Source organism: Alosa sapidissima, chromosome 12 (genome assembly GCF_018492685.1).
Source record: "Alosa sapidissima isolate fAloSap1 chromosome 12, fAloSap1.pri, whole genome shotgun sequence".
In the NCBI taxonomy this organism is placed as follows: Eukaryota; Metazoa; Chordata; class Actinopteri; order Clupeiformes; family Clupeidae; genus Alosa; species Alosa sapidissima.
Window position 1 is genome coordinate 21,097,051 of NC_055968.1, and position 23,038 is coordinate 21,120,088.

At 45.7% G+C, this 23,038-nt stretch overlaps 2 protein-coding genes across 6 annotated transcripts in view; one reads left to right on the forward strand and one right to left on the reverse strand.

The window, feature by feature from the left end:
* ipo13b (importin 13b) overlaps positions 1-5,887 on the reverse strand; it is a 40,741-nt gene extending 34,854 nt beyond the window's left edge. For 2 of the 4 annotated variants that reach the window (XR_006035302.1, XM_042111594.1), the window contains exon 1: positions 5,340-5,887. Coding sequence is in view for 3 of the 4 variants with exons in the window: in XM_042111594.1 (XP_041967528.1) it covers positions 5,340-5,408 (69 nt within the window). In the remaining variant the exon portion in view is untranslated. The remainder of the gene's footprint in view (positions 1-5,339) is intronic. The other 2 variants (XM_042111593.1, XM_042111592.1) reach the window with 1 other exon arrangement.
* Positions 5,888-7,838: 1,951 nt separating this feature from the next.
* On the forward strand, positions 7,839-22,461 carry LOC121724798 (cell wall protein DAN4-like). 2 transcript variants are annotated; one of them, XM_042111599.1, is made up of 6 exons: positions 7,839-8,315; positions 15,687-16,034; positions 19,116-19,552; positions 19,583-19,625; positions 21,515-21,666; positions 22,274-22,461. In XM_042111599.1, exons 1-6 carry the CDS (start codon positions 8,249-8,251, stop codon positions 22,316-22,318), a joined length of 1,092 nt encoding a protein of 363 aa, XP_041967533.1. In that variant the 5' UTR covers positions 7,839-8,248; the 3' UTR covers positions 22,319-22,461. The 2 variants fall into 2 exon arrangements, with proteins under 2 accessions (XP_041967533.1, XP_041967532.1); XM_042111598.1 differs by having other exon boundaries at positions 7,840-8,315; positions 19,116-19,625.
* Positions 22,462-23,038: the final 577 nt, after the last annotated feature.

A 23,038-nucleotide genomic window follows, 5' to 3' on the forward strand; every position in this document is an offset into this window, starting at 1 on the left:
TCGCCTTCATTCTCTCGCTTTGATTGTCCAATCTCCCAAGTTCAAATTCTCTCTTGTCCCCATCTCAGTCTCTCACCCCCCCTTCATTCTCTGTCATCCTCTCTCCTTCCTTCCTTCCCTCCCTCCTCTCCCTCCCTCCCTCCCTCCCTCTGCAACAGAGTAGCAATGACATCATCCTAAAATGAAATTCTGGCTGAGTCTTTCCCATATGCTGCAGAAGCCATCTGCTCACACAGGATCAACACGAGGGCCCTTTGAAAACACAGAATCATGGCACACACACACACACACACACACACACACACACACTGATGATGATGGTGGACTATGACCCATCTTTTTGTTTTATCACAAGTGTATTTCTTTACCAATATTACTCCTCTCCAAACACTTTGATCCACTCTTCCTAAGTGAAGCAGTTCGGTATGTAGATCTACACAAGCCTACATTAAACAGACACCTGATCCACGGTTACTTATACGTGAGGTTTTGACGATGTGTTAATAACCAGCAGTGATGTCATTGAAGGTTAAACATTTCCATTCTTAGAAGGCTTGTTGACTGTGTTTGCAGTCTGCTTGGAAAAAAACAAATCTCAGGTTGCTATTGGCTACCAATTCTGGGCGAGGGAGACGAGTAGGATATAATTAGCAGAGAACCAGTCCAAGATGCTGCGACACACGCACACGCACACACACACACACACACACACAGTCTGTGAGGGTTAACAAAGGTGGACTTCTATCACTAAGTGTGCCTCTGGTGGTGAAGAACATTAATGTATTAATGTCAGGTGACAGCTGCCTTCTCCTTAATCAATACTAATACACCCAACCCCTAATCTCTACATAAAAAACACTATTTCCTTCAACCCCAACAAAAATCACTAAGTGACAACTGGACTGCTAAATACCTAATTGTCCATTTGACTTCCGGCGTGAAACTTTTCTATTTATTTTTTCCCCCCTCCATTCAGATCAGATGCAGGAGAGGCAGTGTAACCCCATTTGCCTCAGGGATAATGGCGGTGAAATCTAATCATGTGGTTTGATCCATCAGTGCCGCTTGCTGATTGATCGGATGATGAGACAGAGAGCAGAGCAACAACGCACAGCAAAGAAGAACGGCGCAGCAACAACCGGGAAGCTGCGCCTCTGACACCCGATAGCCCAGGTCACCCTGTGCCCGGCTCCAAAAAAAGAACTGCATGACAAAGAAGGGGGGGGGCAGAAAAAAAAAAAGGTGAAGAAAAAAAAAAAGATAAAGGGGAGAGTGAAGAGGAGGAGGGCAGGGTTCACACTGACGCACTGGCTTCCAGAATAATCTGACAGCGACTCAAACTGACACGGCTCTGATGGACTCTAAACCAACAGTCGAGGCTATAAATACGGAGGGGTCAGAGCAAGGGGGAGGGCATAAGATACTGCACGTGTCCTTCGAGCATATTTACGCTCTCTTACTCAGGCTTTTTTGCCCATCACCGCCACTGAGGTCATCGCCACATTGCTCCGAGTCATTCTTGGAAATGGTCTCGGATCGGTCTCGCATCGGTGGGCAGTGTATCCCATCTGCTCTCTCATCATCAGAAACATATTTATTCTTTGCCATCAGCTCGCCTTTCACCCAACAGACCGGATGAGTAATACGTGTTAAATCCATCAGCAATCTATGGAATTTATATACTTGTTTTTATTTCATATTTCTACCACATAGAGCAGTACTGCTGTTATGTGTTTTTCCTAATATTACAACACAAGGCTCATACAAATCCTAATATCCTTGACATAACAAATTTCAATGTCATTAGCCGGTTCATTTCATGATGTTTCAGACATAATTTCCTGGGTGTTCCACCTTCATTTGGTCCATTTCGCAAGACCTTTTCGTCTTTCGATATTAATGGCTGTTCTGGGACCAGTTTGAGGGGGTTGGGAGTAACAGAGCGCTGTGGGCTGGGCTGCTGCTGGTGTCACTACTGTCAGGACCGGAGATTTATGCCTGACCACCACTGCGTCTGATGCTGCTGCTGCTGCGCTGTCCCTTCATGCAGAACTAGCACTGAGCCGTACCGGCACAGCCTGGCTTGCGCATCTATCTAGCCTACTACCCCCACGCCACACCGCACCGCACCAAACAATCCACAATACAGCCCTGAGCTGCTCTCTGACAGAGGAGAGAGAGAGAGAGAGAGAGAGAGAGAGAGAGAGAGAGAGAGAGAGAGAGAGAGAGAGAGAGAGACAGAGAGAGAGTCACATGCAGGCAAACACACTATACAGATAAATAGAAAGGGCATTGTGCATCTGGAGTGAAAGACACAGACCATGCACCACAGGAGGACAGAGGAGGAGAGGGAGAGCTGGAGGTAGGATGGCACAGAAAGAGTGGGAGTGGGATAAAGGAAGAATGAACGACAGACAAAGAGAAAGAGAGAGAGATGCAGAGGGTGGGTGGGAGAGAGAGAGAGAGAGAGAGAGGACACTGGCTGGCACAGTCATGCAGGGATGATTTCAGCTGGCACCTGATCTCCCATCCTTAAATAACAGTGCCGGGCCCAACACCCTCCACCAATCTGGCCCTGGCATTGTCTTCCCAAATCCCTCTGACTACCTCACAAATCACCAGAGCAGTGGCTATCTCCGCAATCACAGCACCTTCAGTGGATAGATGACTAACCTGGGAGAAAGGGGAGGGAAGGGAGGGGGGCTTGGCATGGGAGTCTCCTTAAAAAACAACAACCCAGGTTTGTCTCCCTCCCTCCCCAGGCCCAGTGGGAGCCTCTGCCCAGGGCAGAGAAGATTCTAGAACAGAGGAAAGTGTGCTCAGCTGACCTCAGTGGAAGAGAGGAAAAGGAGGATGGATGAAGAGGAGGCACAGAAGGAATGAGGAGGAGAACGAGGAAGAGAGAGATGGGGAGCAGTGACCTAGAGAACAGACTGACCCTTGGAACGATCTGGGTCAGAGGAAAGACAGAACATAACACACTTACAGTAGAAAAGAAGAAAAAAAACACACAAGACCCCCTGACAGCAGAGAGAGAGAGTGTGACGGTGGAGGTTCGGGCTGTACCGTAACGGCGCGTTTGAAACATGATGAAATGGAGGGTGACAGCCGCGTACACATTATGCTGACAGCGAGGGCTTCGTGAACATAATATCCCATACACACTTCTGCCAGAGTGCACCGACTGTGGCTTGTTTGATTTGGTTCTTTTTGTTCTTTGTCGGGTTTTTTTCACCCCAAAATCCAACTCTCTCGCTTTCTCTCTCTCTCTCTCTCCCTCTCTCTCTCTCTCTGTCTGTCTCCTTCTCGACTCCCCACCTCTCTTTGATCTGAGCCTCCCACCTCAGCCTGGATTCCTCTCCTCATGCCTGTCGCCTCTATTCTTTCAAGAAAAGCCATTTCCTCCCTCTCTCTCTCTCTCTCTCTCGCTCTCATTTTCTCTCTTCCTTGCTGCTTCTCTCACTCTCACGCTCTCTCTTTCCCTCCATGAAATCAGCATCATGACTATCACATCATATAAAGTCACACACACACACAGTCGCTGTCAGAAGCAATCACTCAATTGCGCTACCTTATTCACCATCACAGAACCCTTTTTTCACTGTTCCATCTCCTGCCTCCTTCATCTCTCTCTCTTTCTCATCTCTTATCTATCTCCCACTCCTGCTAATGCACTCCCTCCTCAATCTCTTCCCACCATCACATTAGCTCTGCCCAACACCTTACCCCCACTACCTCTACAGTCACCCCGCCCAACCACAGCCCTGCTGCTGCTGATCTCAAGACAGCTCCTGGCAACAGTCAGACCCAGTGTCAATGGAACAGCAACAGGACACACACACACACACACAGTAACAAAAAAGACACATACATAGATTTACGGAGCCTTTGTTTCTGACACAAACAAGACACACAGAACAACAACATACGTATGTGCACGCATGCACACACGCACACACACACACAGACAGACAGACAGACAGACGAGCCAAATAAACAATAACTGTTAGAATAAATAGCAGGTAGCACTACTACTGTAGCAGCAGTTTGCAATGGCTCTAATCCAACAGAGGATAGATACTAAAATGGCTGAATACTTGCTTTGCAAGATCATCATTTTTTTCTTCTATCTACAAAACCATACCAACTTATCCTGCATGTTGATCACAAAAACCTCAATGGGGTTTAGAAAGAACACGCAGAAGCAACAGGGCAAAGTCATCTGCACATAAAGAGATGGAGGGAGGGATGGATAAATGGAGAGAGACAGAGGAGACAGAAGAGGAACCTATCAAAGGTATGATAGGGAGGCAGCAGGTGCTTACTAACACATGCAGACAGTGGTACTGAGAGGAATAGAAATGTATAGAAATAGAGGCAGTTTGTCTACACTAGTTGTCTTTGTCTGCTTATAGGTCTGGCACGTCCTTTCACACCTGTCTCCCTCTGGCTGGAGGCTCCATCAGAGTAGAAGCTAATGTACTCACCTCGGTCACTCACACCACTGCAGAGGCCAGACCTGCCTGCCTCTGCCTCTATCTCTCTCTCTCTCTCTCTCTACCACATATCACTGCGTGCATGTCACCAAAATAATAGGTAGCCTAAATACCGGGTGAAACAATGAATGGCTAACATAAGAAGATCTGTTTGACTGTATCCCTTTCAAAACACCAGGACGAAAGTCATGTGCCTTCATGGTCATCTAACTCTCACTCACAGGTGCTGGGCTACAATCAGCCTTCCAATCAAAATGTTTCAGAACAAACTGCATCCAACTCCGCTGACAGTCCAAGACGGTAATTTATATTGTCTAGTGTGCTGACAGACAAGTTGACGGTGTACATATTATAAATGATTATTGTTTAGAATAGCAACGAAGTGAGAATACTGTGAAATTACAAGACAATGAGAAAGATATGGAAACATAAAGAACATTTTAGCATCACACAGAATAGTAGCCTACACAAGTCAAAGGTTATGAAATAGGCAAAGGCACAAAAACCTAAACCGACGCAAAACATTTACCTTCTAACACTGGCAACTTATATAAAACTATTCCAGCTCTGACTAACACAACCATCTGAAGAATTTCGGGGATGTGTGTCAGGTCTCCCTGGCCAGTTCGTGGACAAAATATCCAATCAACTAATGTTAGCCTATCTCTCCACTTCCAAAAGCCAGACATTCATCTTCACGTTATTATTTAACAGGAACAGGACCATAGGGATAAATTATATTGATGAATGATACGAAATTATCTGCTCAGCATAGTCGTTCTATGGCAGTACAAGGCATTTCTTCCGCAACAGCACAGTCATTATCTTTGTGTAGAATCCTACCTTTTCCACGTTCTCCACGGTGAAGTCCACAGCATCCGGCGTCTGTGCTATCCTACCCGGTGTATCCATGGTCTTGTGTTGTAAGTGAACAGTTGCTGTCAATGACGGAACACAACGGCGTTGTAAACGCACTTTGCTGGAGATGTTCAGCACGTACTCCTTCTGACTAAAATCACTATAAATAACTATGAATTCAGAGTTCGATAATTTAGGCTACAAATGAAAATATCTTCTTTGGGCGTGTAGACCGTTTTCCTAGCTGGCCAGCTAAAGAGAGGGAACGACGTGTCTTTGCTAGCTAGTCGGCTAGCATCTTCCTCTGTACCTCATTATTGACAACACATTTTGCGAGCTTTTCTTACAGTGGTATTGATGCAAACGTTTTCAAATGATCTACCGACGAAGACTGGCATTCAAATACATTGCCATGTGCTGCTATAGCGTCTGATATACATAATATTATGCTGTTTCAATGATAGTTAAGATTGCCGTCACAACCCGGCTAGAGCCTTTTGCCTCCCATCTGTCACTGCGTTGATAACCTGGTTGAGGCGCGACCAAAGATTGTTAAGGCGGAGCAAGATACTTCGTCGTAGTTCATGTCTATGGGCGCGAAATGGGGATCGAATCCTGTCTGCATAAAGATGCGTGTCGATGACGTATTGACGAGCGTACGTTGCAACCGGCCAACAGCAGCTGCATAAATAACCGGCGCACACCTGATATAAGGTTGATTTTCTCCAGACTGGAATGCTGAAAAATGCTAAAAATGTACCTGAAATGTTCAGAAGGGTTTGAGGATCATGAAAACGTGCCCGAAATTCACATTCCTAACTCTATAGAACCAAGACCTTAGCATATGTGGTGAAATTCTGAGCTATGCCCATAGACTTCAATGGAGCAGTCGCTGCCTCTGCTCTGCATAAAGGGGGATTTTGACCCCCCCTCGTGCGATCCGGGTTCCCGGAAGTGGCTCCTGATGAAACATCTTGCTCCGCCTTAACAATCTTTGGCGCGACTACACCGCTAGTATGGTGTCCATTCGGTGCCTGATTCTAAACAACATCCAGCACATAGACTATGATCCAGCAGCTTTGAATATCAACTATCCAAGTAACTTCTCTACATGTACTGTTTTGAGCAGTTCTGACGCACATTTCATGCATTTGTGTAGATATTCTTGTTGTTAGTAATAGTAGGCCTACGGGTCTTTCGAACGGCTCAAATATTTGAATGATTTAGAATTTTAGAATTTAGAATTAAAGGTATGATTTAGATATCAATTTGAAATATTCATATGTTTATCATTATTTTAATATTACATATTTACATAGCCGATAATACCACGACTTTTCAATTACTGGTCAATTAAAAAATATATATGAAATCAAATTAAAAGCAGGCAACTTCACGACATCCTCTGAGGGCCTTGCATCATGGGATATGAAGTTCTTACCTGGAGTACAGTAAGCGTTGTGTGACACCGCCACCTTGTGGCTCTTTGGAAAATTAATTGTGAGCCGGGTACGTCGTCACACTCTCCATCATTGAGGCTGATAAACATCACGAAAAAAGGAAGCAGTGGTACTGCCAATGATCCTATTTCCTAAGAAACAACTCGTATGATACGATACGATTCAGTCCAATTTGACAAGATTTGATTAAACAACACAATTTGACTCAACACTATGACACCATGAATAATCTGGGCTGATGCAATTCAATATGGCAGTCAGTCACACAGCAGATAGATTTTAAACCATATATATTAACTAAAAGTGCAATTACTACTTCTTACAGGCCTATTTGTTTCTCTGCCACTGCACCTCAAGCATCTCAGGCATGTGACCAAATCAGCCCAATCGAGAGAAAATATAATTTTAGCAGAAAATAATGTGTGGAGAAAATGAACTGCACGTGATGCATATAGGCCCTCTACTAATGAACAAATAAACATATAAATAAATTGGATTTTACCCATGTACAAATAATAGAAGGGATGCATTATCCGTTCATCTCTATTGTATCTAGACATTTTTAATCGGTGGAATCACATGGCGAACTTTTTGCTGGTGCACCGATGTGAATCGATTAATCATAGCCTGCTTTGCTAGTCTACTTTTATTAGCTATTTTTGAACAGAAAACAGTCTGAATGCCTTTGTGCATCTGGTCTTTCCCTTTGATGATGTAAATTAGGTTATTTGATGGTAAAAAAAAAAAAAAACAGTCAGAGTTTGCGTTTAAACCTCTTAATAGGCGAAAAATAATTAATTACACGTTTTACTATAAACTGTGTCAGTCCTGGTTAACAGATTTTTCATGTTCTGTACCCAAGTGGCTTGGGGAATCTGTGAAACTGTTTTTTTATGAACCTGGTCTAAACTTCACAAGACAGTGGTTGTCTTTTTATTGGATGTGTAGTGGTACAGTGCCTCTGTTGGGAGTTGGAAGGCGTGTCTGCCAGTGTGCCGCCTACCTCTCTGTCCCTGTTGAGAACATATTACGCACGGAGGTGACAGCAGTCGGTAGTCGAGGTATGGTAATGGCAAGTTGCTTCCGTCGTCTCCCGCAAGTGGGTAGTATACGAATAGTTATTTTGTAAAACATTCTATATCTAACAAAACCGCGAGAGCAACAACCAATCACAGGCTGTTGTCATCATACAGGGTACAGTTGCAGGCACCGGGTGAAACACGTGGCATTTTGTATTCTCTGGAAAACCGACGAGGTTTAGTTAGTCTTAACAACAGAACATTGTCGAACTAACTCTCGCCCCCTCTTGGGACACTTAACCCGTTTATTTATAGTGCTAACGGCCGTCTACCAACACCATCAACATCAACTCTCTGGGAACCAAGGAGGACTTTAAAAAGACCAGCATATTCCATCGCCCAGTTCTTTCTTAAAATGAAGTCAGCGGCGACATTTGCGCTTTGCGCACTACTGGTCCTTGGCTACTGTTCGCGCTCAAGAGGTAAGGAGAGCTTTTTATCTGTTGTTTGGCAAGTTGTTCGCTGTGTCATAACGTACAGCTATTGGTGTTTTTCAATCTCTTTCCTTTACAAGCGTGTTTAAAATAATTATATACGTTAAACGCATTGCAGGACGCATACGCCTAAACGTTAGTTTCACTGCGCATGGTAATGTGTGAGTTAAGCTTTCTAACGGTTTACCGCATTCAACTTTTTAGTAACGTTAATACACAAGGGGTCACCTTACATGGATGGTTTGGTTGGACAAATCTACAGTAATTTTTTCGCTTGGCTTGTTTTTCTTCATACGCAGAATCCTCGACAACAGAACTGTTGAACATCAACTTAACGCTCGCACGCTCTGTACAATTAGCGCTTGTTTCTCATTTGTTATGTTAACCACAGCGATGGCTTTAACATTCTCTCAGCAACAACGTTCCTCTGTCTACCCAGTTCATCTCAGCATCGCAGGAGTTAAATGCGCTTCCTTGTGGCGATAAAGGCTCATGAGAAATAGCTGGGCCATTGAGTTTACGTATGAGAAGGACTGTGGTTATCTCCACATTAGAGACATAAACACAAGGAACTCTTGCCATAGCTGGACCTGGCCTCCGCATCTGGAAAGGAAAGTGAACGGGATAACTGGACTGTTCAATTAAGTTGTCAGGCATTGAAACGAGTCTTGGCCTGAGTTACTTGTCTAATTAAAGCCCAACGCACAAACCTCACAAATGCAACCATCAAAAAATGATTTAATCAAGTAGAGCTTTTAGACTAATATTGACCTTTCAAGAATGCAAACATATAGCCAAGATGTCATGGCAGATTAGTGCTACAAACCCTAGCCTGATGATTGCTTGGCATGTCACAAAACTGATTTGCCATGGTAGAGCATTATGCTGTTGTCTGCAGAAGCAGTAGCATAGAAACCAGGAACATAGCCATCAAAGAAAAGAAGACCCATGACCTGATTTTCCACATGAACTTGGTTTTAACTGTGGGCAGTGGGGTTGTGCTGTGATGTGCTCGCCAATCACAGGGACTTGTGTGTTACCACCAGTGTGTCATACAAACCCTCCAGCATTCTGTCCATGACCCCGAGGATGAGTGCAGCTCATTGATTTAACCATAACACACACACTCATCTTCATGATTGCTTTTGTATGCCTCGTTGTGTTTTTCCAGCCCTGGGGAATGCTTCAAAAAGATTTCATTCTGTGGGTCAGCTGTCCGTTTCAGCTGGCCTGTCAGTAGTGTCAGTGATGACCCGTTCATGGGTCATGGATATTGCAGCAGCCGCAGCATGGCTGGAGGTGAACAGTAATGGCCTAAGTGCTTCAGCCAACTCCAGTGCGTAGGCTCCGTAGTGGATGGTAGGTGAAGCAGGGTGATGGTAATTGGGCAGAGCCGTTCGCTTTGTCCAGGAGGCAGAGGGCCAGTATTGAGTGGTGTCTCGGCTCACTTGCTATGACTCAGAGCTCTCTTTCTTGATCCTTTCTCATTTTCGTACACACACACACACACACACACACGGATATATAGACAGGCACATGGACCTACACATAGACAGGTACACACACGCTCACATACACACACACACACACACACACACAAAGATCCTGCAGCAGAGCAAATTGGTATCTCTGTCACACCACCCACATTGGGAGTGCTCAGGGCGTGTTCAGACCACATTGCTCGGCTTGTCTGAGACTCTTAGATATTTTCATGTCAGTTTTGGTCATTATTTTTCATTCAGGCATGCGCCTTTGAACATTACAGTCACATTGTCTTCAATTAAGTTGAATTCAGTGTTAAGTTGGATCCCAAGTTTTAACAGCATGCATGTGGGAGAGCGTGTGACTGCTTGGGAACAAAGGCTTTTATTTTTAGCACATAACCGTCTATTGTAACACAGCAACTCTGCCGGCTGCTCATCTTTTTTCTGTGCATCTCTCTCTAGTCTTCTGCAGTCAGCCTTTTGTGTCACTGTCACCTGAAACTTTTGCCAGAGAATCTTCCAGAAACTTTTGGTCCAAAAGTTTTGTTTTTCTTTTTCTTTCATAAGAGCAAAGGGCAAAAAATAATTCCCACCGTTGAATTTGATAGCAGGCAAACTTTCATTCCTTTTGTTCCACAAAACAAAAGGGACAAAAAAATAAGGGCAGACGTATTATAAATACATCTCTCTTGACTTTGCGATTTTCCCCCACAGTGCGCTAGGCTAACCTTGCTCCTGAAAGCAGGGATCTTAAATGTCACTGCTGACAGCTCACTGGAGTCCATGTAGGCAGGGACACACTCTCGGCAGTCTTGCAGGCAGCTTAATTGGCTCTGTGACCAGAGTGTGCTGTACTGTGCGGCAGGCTTGTTTATCAGGAGTCGGGCAAGAGACAGTGACTGCCTCCATTTCCAATATCATATTTCCTGGGTGAGGAAAGGAGTTGCTAAGCAGATTATTATCTGTGAGACCTAATTATATCAGCTGGGTTTTTTTTGTTATCTGCTGTTCATCACATTGGGGCCTGTCCTGTGTTTATGAAAACTAAACCATTAGATTTGCCTATGCCCTAGAATGACTTCCATCGACCTATCAGTATTTGTGAACACAGCCCGTTAATAATCCTGAATGGAGGGTGACTGATTTTGCATATGTAGCTTACAGTGTGGGGGCAGAGGCGCAAGTACACACAAGGCAGAGACAGAATCTGATAACTAACAAAAGAAGGATGTTCTGTGTTTTACTGCTGGTGGTGTAAGAACGACTGAATGCATTTTATCTGGTGCAGACCTCTGAAGAACAAGAGATGACGTTTAGGTCTGTACTTTGTAATGAGACTTGGTGAGAGTTGGTGGTGTTGAAATAAATCTGTGTTCGCCAAGTTCTGAATGTTTTCGCAATGTTGCATATTGTGTAAACGGTGCCTTGTTAATTTTGACTGTGCCTGATAATTGGAGTAAAATGTGATTTGACGTTGCTTCTGAAGATTTGTAGGTTTCTTACAGACACACCCTCTAAGTGGTTCTACACTTAAGCACAATGAGAGTCTGACACATCATGTGACCCGGCACATTGCCATTGCTTTGAGTTGTGGGTGTAAATAGTTTAGTGTGTGTGTGTGTGTGTGTGTGTGTGTGTGTGTGTGTGTGTGTGTGTGTGTGTGTGTGTGTGAGAGAGAGAGACGGACCCGTTACCTCTTTGCCTGGGCTTGATTGATGTGATGGGGCAATATTAATCTGGAACTTACAATGGCCTCATGCAACAGCGCTGGTCTCCACCCAGACTTGTGCTTGATGGCTGGGACTTGCCAATACAGCATCAGTCTAAGCATCATACTAAGCATCATACTAAGTGTGGTCAGACTGACTTCCTGGTGTTTGACAAAGCATCACAGTGTTTCGTAGCGAGTTATACAAAGTTGTTTGATCTGTGGGAAGATCACCTGAAATAGTTATACGAGAGGTTTTGTTTAACTACCGTAGGATTTTTGATGCATGCCTGTTTTTGTCATTTTTTAAAATGAAGAGTAAATTATTTTGGAAGGGACCTAAATGCTTCCGGAGAGCTGAACGTTGAAGGTAATGCACACCTTTCTGTATAGAGACCGAGTCACGCTCTCTCCTCTCTTCCTTAAAGTGTAACTCCGGCGAAAATTGACCCAGGGTCTTTTCTGCATTAAAACTCATCAAATAAGCCGTGGAGACTATTTTTCGTTGATCAACCACTACAGAGCTTGCCCCGGTATACACTATAGCCCCAAATTGCAAACAGTGGATTAGCTAAGGGCGGTGAGCCAAACGCTTTCCAAATAGCATTTTTTAACCAGTAATATTGTTCAAAACAGCACCAAACCTCATCAGGGTCCCTACACATAAAACGAAACACCAACAATGACGTAGTTAGCTAAGTTTATGACCGAAGACTATTAAGAACACTTAATAACTGTCCCCCGACCGGCTCCTTCAACCCAGTATCGCAAGGATTCGTTGTACTGTCACGTTTGGTTAATCTATTATTTGTGCTGGGGTTGGAGGAGCTGGTAGGGAGACTGCTCCCGCGCCTGTGTCCCGCTCACGCAACAACTGGGACCGCACGTCAGTGTGCACAGAAGAACATACCACTTGCTTTAGCGTGAGTGTGTCCGTTAGAGCGGTATTAAGCTGATTCAGGGCTTTGAGTGCTTGCTCGGCACTAAACCTCTCCAGAGATCACCTCCAGGTGTGTGTCTGCTTCCAGGTGTGGGCAGAATTCTAGTCTGTGATCTGTCCTTTGATTGGTTGCTTGTCTTTGTTTTTTTTGTTACTGTGTTTTTTTTTTTTTGTCATTAGCCCTGGGTCCAAGCAGCCACTTTTACCGTCGGGGCCTGTCTCTTGTTATCTAACCAGCAGCAGCTGGCCTCTGCTTTGCCCTCACCCCTCCTCTCCACCTTTCCCTTTTCATGTTCACCTGTCTTTATCTTCACCCACTCCTTAATCCCTCTCTGTTCATCCCTTCAATCAGTCTCGCTTTTCAGCGTGTCCATGTTATCTTTTCTCTCTTTTAAGTTGAACTGCCTCAGAGAGTCTCTCTATCTCCCTCACATCCCTCTTCCTAACACTTGACTCATCTCACGTCTACATTCACTGCTGAAGCTTTGCCACCCCCTCCCCCTCTCTTACCTTTCTCTCTCTTTCTCTCTCACGCTCTTTCTCTCACGCTCTCTCTCTCTCTCTCTCTCTCTCTCTTTTCTCTTTTGCTTGCACTCACTCGCTCTCCTAAGCCTGGTGCCTTAGGAGAAACTCTGGAATAGGGGGAGGGGAGGAGAGGGGGAAGAGAGAGACTCTTCTCTCTTCAAAGGAAATATGGCCCACAACAGCTGTTGCATAAACTCTGGAGAAGACTCGAAGTTCTGTGTTCCGCAGTCACAAGTTACAAGTCACAAGTGGAAAGTTGCTTGTGAGAAACCCTGTCGAATGAGTTATTCACTCATTAGTGATACAATGGCGGGAGTTTTCTCTTGTATCCTGCTTGCCTCTGTGCTTTGTTTGGTAGAGGCTTCCAAATTCCCAGTTGGAAAGTTCTTCATGGTTTAGATGAATTGACATAAATCTCGTAAATTATGACTATTAAACCTGTTCTACAAGTCCCTCATGTTGTTTTTTTCCACAGAAAGAAATGACACACACACGCACACAAAGTTTCCCATGTTTTTCCACAGAAAGACATCGAACACACCCAGACATGATTCATGGATGCACACAAATATGCACTAGTATGTGAATTTTGCAGGTCAGAAATGTGAGAGATATGACGGATATATATCTTGTGTGGAGGCCTTGGGTGTAAGAGGCAGGAGGTGGAGACATGGAGGGGAAAAGAACAGGAGAGGAAATATGAGCAGCCCGCGGATGAAAAGGCCACGGAAAGAGAGGGGGCTGGACCGCAGTCTTTACCTTTTCACTTCTCATCAGGTGACAGACTGTATCTGTGCCACCCCCAGGCAAGCACGAACCAGAAGTTTCATAGGGATATAGGAGGAACTATGAGGAAATGATCGTGAAGGCTATGGCATTTCGTGAAGGGGGAGGGGAGAAGGGAGAACTATCAGTAAATAACTTTTATCTTGACCTATGGGCTTTTTTCCTGTCTCTGATACAACTTTATCCACACACACACACTCTCTGACACACATGCATGCACACACAAACGCACACACACACACTGCTAGATACTAACATAGTGTAATGAAATGTACTGTTGTTGTCTTTCTTGCAGCAGTATTTTGTTACATCACATAATCCATATTGCACAAAGTGAATAGAGACAGTGTCCCCCCACACACACACAGACACACACACACACACACACACACACACACTGTGGTGTTGTGGCAAGCTGGTGTGAACAGGGCTCCCTTTAGCCCCCTGGTCGGCCCCTGCCTGAAGTCTTCTTACCTGGGACGGCCCCTGTAGCACTCTGGTGCAGGCACAGGGAACAGGGCCATTATTGTGCACCCAGAAGTCAAGGGTGTGGTGCAGAGGCCATGCCACAGGCCTCACAGAATGCACTGACATAGGTGTGTGCGTGCGTGTGTGTGTGTGTGTGTATGTGTGTTTTGAAGAGATATGAAAGTCAGTTATTGCAGCTATTGCTAGCGCAAGATAGAGGAGGTACAAGATGCAATAGTACTGCGTGTGTGTGCATGTGTGCGTGTGTGTGTGTGTGTGTGTGGTAGGTATAAATGCACAACGGTGACAGCCCTCTGTGTCTCTGCCCTGTAATAATGTTAACACGAGGCTCTGGTTTGCATCAGGCTTGGCCAGGGCGAGAGAGCTGGCGAGGGAGGCACGTGTCAGGAAGATGGTGTGAGGGAGAAGAAAAGAGAGAGAGAAAACAAAATAAGAGACGACTGAAAGAACGAGTGAACCTCCGCAGAAGGTGGAAGGCGGGCAGAGGAAATGTGACACATGGCGTTGCGCGGCCGCATAATTATCCAAGTATGCAATTACCACCAGTCCTGCCGGATCAATTAGAGACTGAACCAGCAGCGGAAAACCACCTCCCCTCCGTCCCTGTGTCTCTGTACATTGTGCTCCTTCCACCTCCCCTCCGTCCCTGTGTCTCTGTACATTGTGCTCCTTCCACCTCCCCTGCCTGCCTGTGTCTCTGTACATTGTGCTCCTTCCACCTTACGTGGACCATCTTTTCATCTCTCGTCTCGACACGCTTGGTGGCCATTGGTTCACAGTGTCTGTCTTTTTCTATTAATGATAAAGCAATGTCCTGACTATTCTTCTTTTTTTTTTTTTTAAAGCAAATATGTTTAGGATTGATTCATTAGATTATTAGAGCATTCTTCAAATGGCGTCTCCTTGAGATTTAGGAATTAATGTGTATTTCCTTGGCATATTGGTTTGAATACATTAGGGGTGTAACGGTACACAGCAATCACAATTTGCCACAATTTGGTCAGTGTTTTCAGTACAGTAAACCTCTAAGTACTGTACTGCTAGCCTGACATTAACTGACAATATTGCTGATGCTCAACAAGAACAGTATTTTTCAAAAGGTGTTTTTTTGGCGTTAATGAACTAAACCAATATGGTCCGCCACTTTATATAATATGTTTGTTTGGGAACTCAAGTTTGAAACATGGTCTGCACGCAAAAAAAGCCTACTGTAGATTACTGTTTAAGACTACATACTGTACATTCGGTATGCATCTGTAGTGAACCGAACGTCCTGTACCTAAACGGTTCAGTACAAATATGGGTACCTTTACACCCCCCAGTATACATACATCGGTGGATATTTAGTGTTCAGGGTGGACACCAATTGGCTGATTGTGTTGCTTCCCAAGTTTGAGGTCCTTATCCTGAAATGTTGTCTTGTGCAGGTGACCACTCCATCACTGTTGCTCCTGCCTCCGCACCCCACGGTCCCCCCGGCACCTTCACCACCACCACCGCCCGGTCCTCCACCCCCCACAGAGGAGATGGAAAAACCGCCTCGGAATCCACCGCTGTTGTTGCCCAAAAGCCCTCGCCGACCCCCAGCAGCTCCCTGGCTCCTGTCCTCCACTCCACACTAGCCAATGTCAGCGACACAAATGAGCGTGTGCCCAGTACCAGTGCTGATGCCAACGGGAAGGACACCAATGCCACCCACTCAACGGCCCCCCCTCCACTGTCCACCAACCAGACTGGCACCCAGGCACCTGCTCTCACTGTGACAGATGGCACAGGTACCCACCCAGAGGATGACTGTTTTATAATGTCTCCATGTACACATGTCTTGTGTATTTACTTTACTAAGTACTGAGTGCTACATTACTCTTCTACTATACAACTCCTTGGTATTGTATGCCAAGAATTGCATTAATGCTTCTCTTTTATGTATCTTATGGTGCATCATTAATGGTATGTATTTACAGAGCAGTATATGACTTAGCTAATATAGGAAGTGTAAATTATTGTGCACTCTAAATTTAAGGTCCAAATAGTGCAGCACTGTATGTAGGGTATTTTTTTTTTTAATCTTGTGCAGCAGTGTAACCAGGCAATAAAATAGCATATCACTTCCTGTTATTGTGATGAACTAGAACATGTCGACAAACCTCAGGCCGGTTTTGTTTATGCTTGCATACTTTCTTTGGTTGAACCTTTGTTTGGTTTGGGTGAGAATGACAGTGCAGTCATCAGTGGAAAGAGAGGGAGAAAGAGAAAAAGAGAGAAATATAAAGCAAAAGAGAGGGTGAAATGGAGAGATAGTAACAGAGAGATAAACAGGGAGATGGAGAGCAAGTGAGAGAAAGAGAAAGGACATTGTTGCAGGAGGTACAGTTACAGCAGCTTATAAATATAGAAAAGAATGCACACCCTGACAGGCCGAAACGTTGGAATAAAAGAATTAAGAGATAGAGTGTGCGGCGACAACGTTTTTTCTCAGTTACAGCAGCTGCAAGAGCTGGTGCAACAGGAGGAAGTGTAATTTAACAGGGCCCATTTCCATCTAAACAAAACCAGAGAGAGAGAGAGAGAGAGAGAGAGAGAGAAAAAATATATCTGTGAGTGAGTCTGGACTCTCTGTCTAAGCGATAGGTTCAACTGACTGCCTTGATGGATGACTCATCCCTTCATATTTGGAGTGTGTGTGTGTACACACATGGGTGCGCGTGTTTATTGCGTAGGGTGTAAGCTCATTTTGAGCAGAGCTGTGCACTTGTGTATCTCCTCCTCAGCCAGACTCACTGGAGGTGGCTGGAGTCTGCAGGAGAAATGCAAAACACTCTCTCTCACCCGCTCGCTCTCTCTGACTGTTTACACACGCACACACACACACTCACCCAAATGCATGTCGTTGCTTCCCTGGGTCAGAGGTCAGTGTTATTTTTAAAATCAACCACTTCAGTCTTTGCCTCGGTGAGCTGCCACTGGCCACTGCGCTGTGGAGAGGAGAGGAACGGAAAATCTAGAGTGGTAGATTACGTGTGTGTGTGTGTGTTGGAAGAGGGTGTGTGTGTGTGCACACGGGGATTTGTCAGGCTCTTCCCACTCGCTCTAAATAAGGAGGCTTCAGGCTGGGAGGTGATGGTCCTGGGAGACTCTGAAACAGCAGGTTATGGCAGGACTTGCTGACTCACTGCTCCTTGCCATGTTCCACTCCACATAGCTAATGCCTTCAGTGGTAAATTAGGCATCAGGGGAGTGCACGTCCTGCAGCTCTTTGAAACATAGGAGATCCTTACACTTCACACTTCTCTCATAGTGCATGCTGTTGTACTGAAGCGCTTTATAGAGACAGCGACATATCATAGGAACAGACTCTGCTCAGCAGCACTGTCTCCGTTGTTAGAATGTTACAATAAAGTTAATTATGTTACTCGGTTATGATGAAGAATGCTTACAGAGCATCTGTAGCTGTTTCACTGAGTCTGTCTGTCTCTGTGATTATTAGTTATCCGTGTTGTAGCTGTGGCTGTCTGCGCCGTTCGTTCGCAGCTGGAGAGGCTCTTCTGCGAGAGCCTGTGAACTGAACTGGAGGCTGGGTAATGTTCCATTACTCACCCCCGGCCTGCGTAATGCCCTCAGATAAGAGGAGCTGGGAAGGAATCAAAGAGAACACAGCAGGGGCAGAAATGGGGGCAAGAGAACTAAAGAGAGGGGGAGAGAAGGGGAGAGAGAGGGAGAGAAAGGGGAAGAGAGAGACAGGGAGACTAGAGAGAGAAAGATGGGAAAGAAAGTCAATCAGGCTTATAAGGTATGTTCTGTTAAATGAGTCATAAATGCACTGTAGGTAGAGTAATAAAGAGGCCATGCAGTATCTGATTTGGGTTGTTGTGATTGAGATGGCAAAGAGAGACGTGTAGGAAGGCGAGAGGGAAGGAGAGAAGAGGAAGGAAGACATGATGATGAAACGGTGTGTGTGTGTTTGACGGAGAGGTGTGAAAGGTTGGAGGCTGACAGGTCGAGGCAGTCAGAAGAAGGGTTCTGATGCAACCCTTGCTGCGCCACGGCAAAGAAACTGCTCCTCACTCCTGTTGACACTCTCTCACCACCTCAGACTATGCCCTTACACACTCATATACACTTTCTTAAACAAACTCACACATTCTCTCTCTCTCTGTCTCTCTCCCCCTCTCTCTCACACACACACACACACACACACACACACACACACACACACACCCAGCCATGGCAGTTATACACATGCACAAAAATGGTCTGGGAAACAGACACACACACACACGCACACTTCTCTTACAAAGAAATAGGAAACACCAAACAACACCTTGAATGGACACAGACTACACAGACAACGACCACAATCAGGAACACAAGCATCTCGTCACTCAGCGTTCATATGTGTGAAATAGCAAGTTGGTGAAAGATCACTGAGAGTGTGTGCGTGACTGCGTGTGTGTGCGCGCGTGTGTGAGATCTTTGGTTAGATTGTGTGTTTATACCACATCAGCAGGGCTGCTTAGTTCCTGGCTTGTGGGCTGTTCTGCCACATGGCTGAGATAAACAGACTGATTGAAGTTTTAACAGGTGTGCTGCCTACCCACAGCTTAGCGCTTTGCACAGCACTGGGATTTGAACTGAATTGTTAGTCAATAGGGCCAGACTGGTAGAGGAAGGATTGAATTACGTCTTTTAGTACCTCTCTCACCGTTTGACATAGACAGTTGGGTTTGGGTAAGATGCACACGGCGATGCGTAGCATTTGGGGAAAACAGGAAATGAAGAGAGCAGCTGAAAGCTGAGCTGAGTGCTTTTCCGTGGAGCTGAATGAGCAGGTCTCTCTTCTGTGGACTGTCTTACAGCTGTCCCCACAGCCGCTGTCGGGGCCAACGGGACGCACCAAACAGGAAGTGCCACCACCGCCTCTCCCACTGCTGCTTCCACCGCTCCGGGAATTCAAACTGAGGTGTCTGAGGACAACGGTACCCTCTCCACCTCTCCACCCACTACGACTGCCCCCGCCTCCGCAGTCCCACCTGCCGTCACCCAGCCCATCGACTCCAAGACTCAGTCAACCTCCCCAACAACAACAACAACAACATCAACCATGACAACCCCACTCACGACTGCTGCTCCTGAGATCGTCCCCCAGAGCGCCAGCCCAGTCCCTGGACATAAGAAGCCCACGGGTAGCAGCACCACCATCAGTAGCACCACCACCACCACCACCACCACCATTACCAATATTAAGGTTTCTACTGCCACGACCAGCGGCAGCGTAGCTAAATCAACCACCACAACCAGCCCAACTGCTGCACTCGGACACCCCACCAAGGCAGCAGCCCTCTCAGAGCTCAACGTAGGCGATGATGGTGAGTGGCTTTGGCTTTTTATTATCTCTTTTTTTTTTCTCCATTGACCTTGTTCTTTCATTGGCGTCCTTACATTTGCCGTTCATTTGTGTGTGTGTGTGTGTGTGTGTGTCTGCAGTTGATCATGTGGTTGTGTGTGTGGGGGGGTGGGGGCTATTCTTGTGTGTTTGTATTGCTGTCATTGACCCTTTTTACACGACTCAGTAGCCGGCAGCATTCAAAACACATCTGCCGGGTATTGTGCTATACAAAAGGGAGCCGTCCAAACGTATCCATAACGGCTGTAAATAAAAAAAAACGAAAACAAAACGATGAATGCACACGGCCATGCCTTGAATCCAGAGATTGTACGCATCAGGGAAACAAGAGTATGATTATACCTTTTGCAGCCGGCATGGCCTACGAGCCTATCCCGGGGCAGGGACTTGTTTGCGCAGGGAACACAAAGAACAGAATGGGCTTTGTTGCCGTGCCAGTGCATTGCGCCAGAACCGCGCTGTTCGCTCACTGCCCCCGGGCATTTCACCACGATGCCGCTATCTGGCCACCCGCCTGGCATCTTACACACCCCCCCCCCCCCTCCCTCCCTTTCTCCTGCTCCGGGATGGCACTAAAAGTGTTGTGATGCCCTATCGCTCACACTTACAAGATCGCTCACTCACTTACTTTCATGCAGTTGCCCTCTCACTCAACCATTCATTCATTCTCTTGCTTCCTTAGACACTCGCTTGCTCTCACTCACTCACTCACCAACTCCTCCACTCACACACTCACTCACACCCTCACCGATTCCCCCACTCACACACTCCTGGGAATGGGTCATTTTTGGACTGCCTCCTAGTTTGGTCAGTGTGTCCATGTATGTGTTTTTGGTTGCGTGGTTGCTTGTGTTTGTGTTGGTCTCCAGCACAGTCTAGTGTGGGTGGTGGCCGTAAATATAGAGGATGAAAAGGAGAGAAATATTTTTGTCTACGTGCAGAACTGGTATAATGTCTTAGTTGCACATCTCTTTGGAAACTGTCGTGGAAAAACCGGTCCACTTCCGAATCCAATGAACAATTTATCACTTAACTACTTACTAATTAGCACTCTGGAACAAGGCGTCCGAAGGAGACAATGCAGACAGGAGATCTGAAGACTGTTGAATCTTTATTCACCGTATTGCAGTGATAATCCAGCCTAAACTATGTCCAGACCAGGTGTCAAGCAATAGGGTGATGTGAGATGTCATCAGCTGGCGCCCCCGAGATCTGACTAACAGGTGGCTGCAACCTATCTTTTATACTCCTTAACCTTGGGGTTGGGCCCTCTCGCCACCTTCGAAAGACACCTGTTGGCCTATTAGCATCCACCAAGGTTACGACTATTGGTGGAACCCATTGTCTCATCATGCATAAATTATATGCAAAACTGTCTTCTGGGTTTTTCCCAGATTCTGTTTTTTTCCAGTTGTAACAGGGCTTCTTATCTTGCCACCTGTTACTTGGCCTTGCTGTTACCACCATTACATCATCTAATTACATCATCCTCTCGCTCTCGACCCTCTAGTTCACTGTGAACTCCTTCACCTCGACCATCTAGCCAGGTGTCACTGTAAACTCCTTCACCCCACTCCTTGACTGCTAGTCTGGTCTGTTTAAGATGTGTACAGGCCTTGAAGTCTCATAATAATTGCAGTAATATCAAAGTTTATAAAAACCATACATGCATCCATTAAGTCATAAAAAACCCACCACAACCCCCCCCCCCCCCCCCAAATGGTTTGATTGTCAGATTGACCTGAAAATGACCCCATAAGGAGGAGGTGGTTTTCCTCTCTAGCGCCCTTTTTTACCATAATGATGACTCTTCTTTCTTTTTCCATCTTCATTATTTGTTGACCGGACCAGAGGGCAGCTCTAAAGGCGTACCGGATCCGTTGCTGGCTGGCCTGGTGTCTGTTTTCGTTGTCGCTGCAGCCATCGTCTCCCTCCTGGTGTTCCTGAAGTTCCGTAATCGGAATGAACGCCCAGAGTTCCGCAGGCTCCAGGATCTTCCCATGGTAACTGCTGTGCTCTTAATGCCATTTCTTATAACATAATTATACCGACAGGTGCCTTTGAGCAGCTGTTGTCTCAGTATTTAAAAACACATAAAGGCCCACGCTTGACATTTAAAAGTTCATTTTTAAAAGTCGATTTTCCATTTTTTTTTTATGTTTTGCACAAAATGTAAGCCCTTCAGCTAATAAGCAATAACTGCAGAGCTTCTGTCAGTACTCTGTGATTTCCGTTGAAAATGTGTGATCTGTAAATCTGTGTGATCTGTAAATGACACATGACTTGCCTGGATACCTTACATAATGCTTTATGTGTGAGTGTATTAACAGACATCATTTTATATGTAATTCTTTTCTAGAAATGGGTTGAAGTTTTGGATTCTCAATTCTCATTGAAAACACATGAGCATAAATGTTCCTTTTCAGGCATACCATGTAGGGAAATTACAGTAATTAGACATTTTGGATAGAGTTCAAACACAACACCTCTCTCCTGAAAATAGCTGAAAGCTGAAACTATAGTTTAGCTGGGCTTTGGGAATATGATGGTTCGTGATTTTTAACTTATTTTTCTGTTTTCCTCTGTTCTTTTCCCCTCCATGCTCTCCAGGATGACATGATGGAGGACACCCCTCTCTCCATGTACAGCTACTGACAGAGCCCCAACTCTCACCTTTAGTCAAGACTGATACGCAGGCTCCTGCCGAGCCGTTCCCTTTTCCCCCAGCATTCCCTGCTTTAGAAAACAAAAATACCCCCTGCTTTAGAAAACAAAAATACCCCCCCCCCCCCAGCCCCGCGCCAAAAGAAATCTGCTTTTAGATGCGTGTCTATGTTCAGCTAGCAGGGGCACTAGTGAGCTGCACAGCAAGGCGGCTCCTCTGGCCCGTTCCCAGGCCCTCCTGAAGAAGAGAGCTGGCTGCACACACACATGCCACGAGCTTGGACAGGGATGGGCTTGAAACATGGCCACAGACTTTGTGCAGCCGCATCCCGACCTTTAAATCAGTGTTCTAGCGCCCCCTGCAGTTGGGAGGCTGGCTGCCACTCTCCACCCCCCACCCCCAACATCACCCCAAGTCCCTTCTCGAGTCCCTAGCTGCCTTTTCTCTCTATAATTGACTGCCACTGGAGCAGTGACTTGCTGGCCTAAGGGACTTTTCCTTCTGGAAGTTATGTTCTTACAGATTATTGTAATGCTGAAGATGAAGAGAACTAATATCTGTTACACCAAAACTCGTCACCACAGGACGATGTTTCAGTGGAATATGAAGAGACCAAAGTCTATTTGTGTGCAGAATAGCAAATGATGGCTGGCTCCAATTCTGTCCAGCTACCTATCGTGTTGCCAAACGGTACGTGTTTAAACTACACA

Coding starts and splice junctions, on each gene's coding strand:
- LOC121724798 (XM_042111598.1), top strand. CDS start 8,249: ATGAAGTCAGCGGCGACATTTGCGCTTTGCGCACTACTGGTCCTTGGC. Junction 19,626..21,514: donor GCTCAACGTAGGCGATGATG/GTGAGTGGCTTT, acceptor TGACCGGACCAG/AGGGCAGCTCTAAAGGCGTA. Junction 21,667..22,273: donor GGCTCCAGGATCTTCCCATG/GTAACTGCTGTG, acceptor CATGCTCTCCAG/GATGACATGATGGAGGACAC.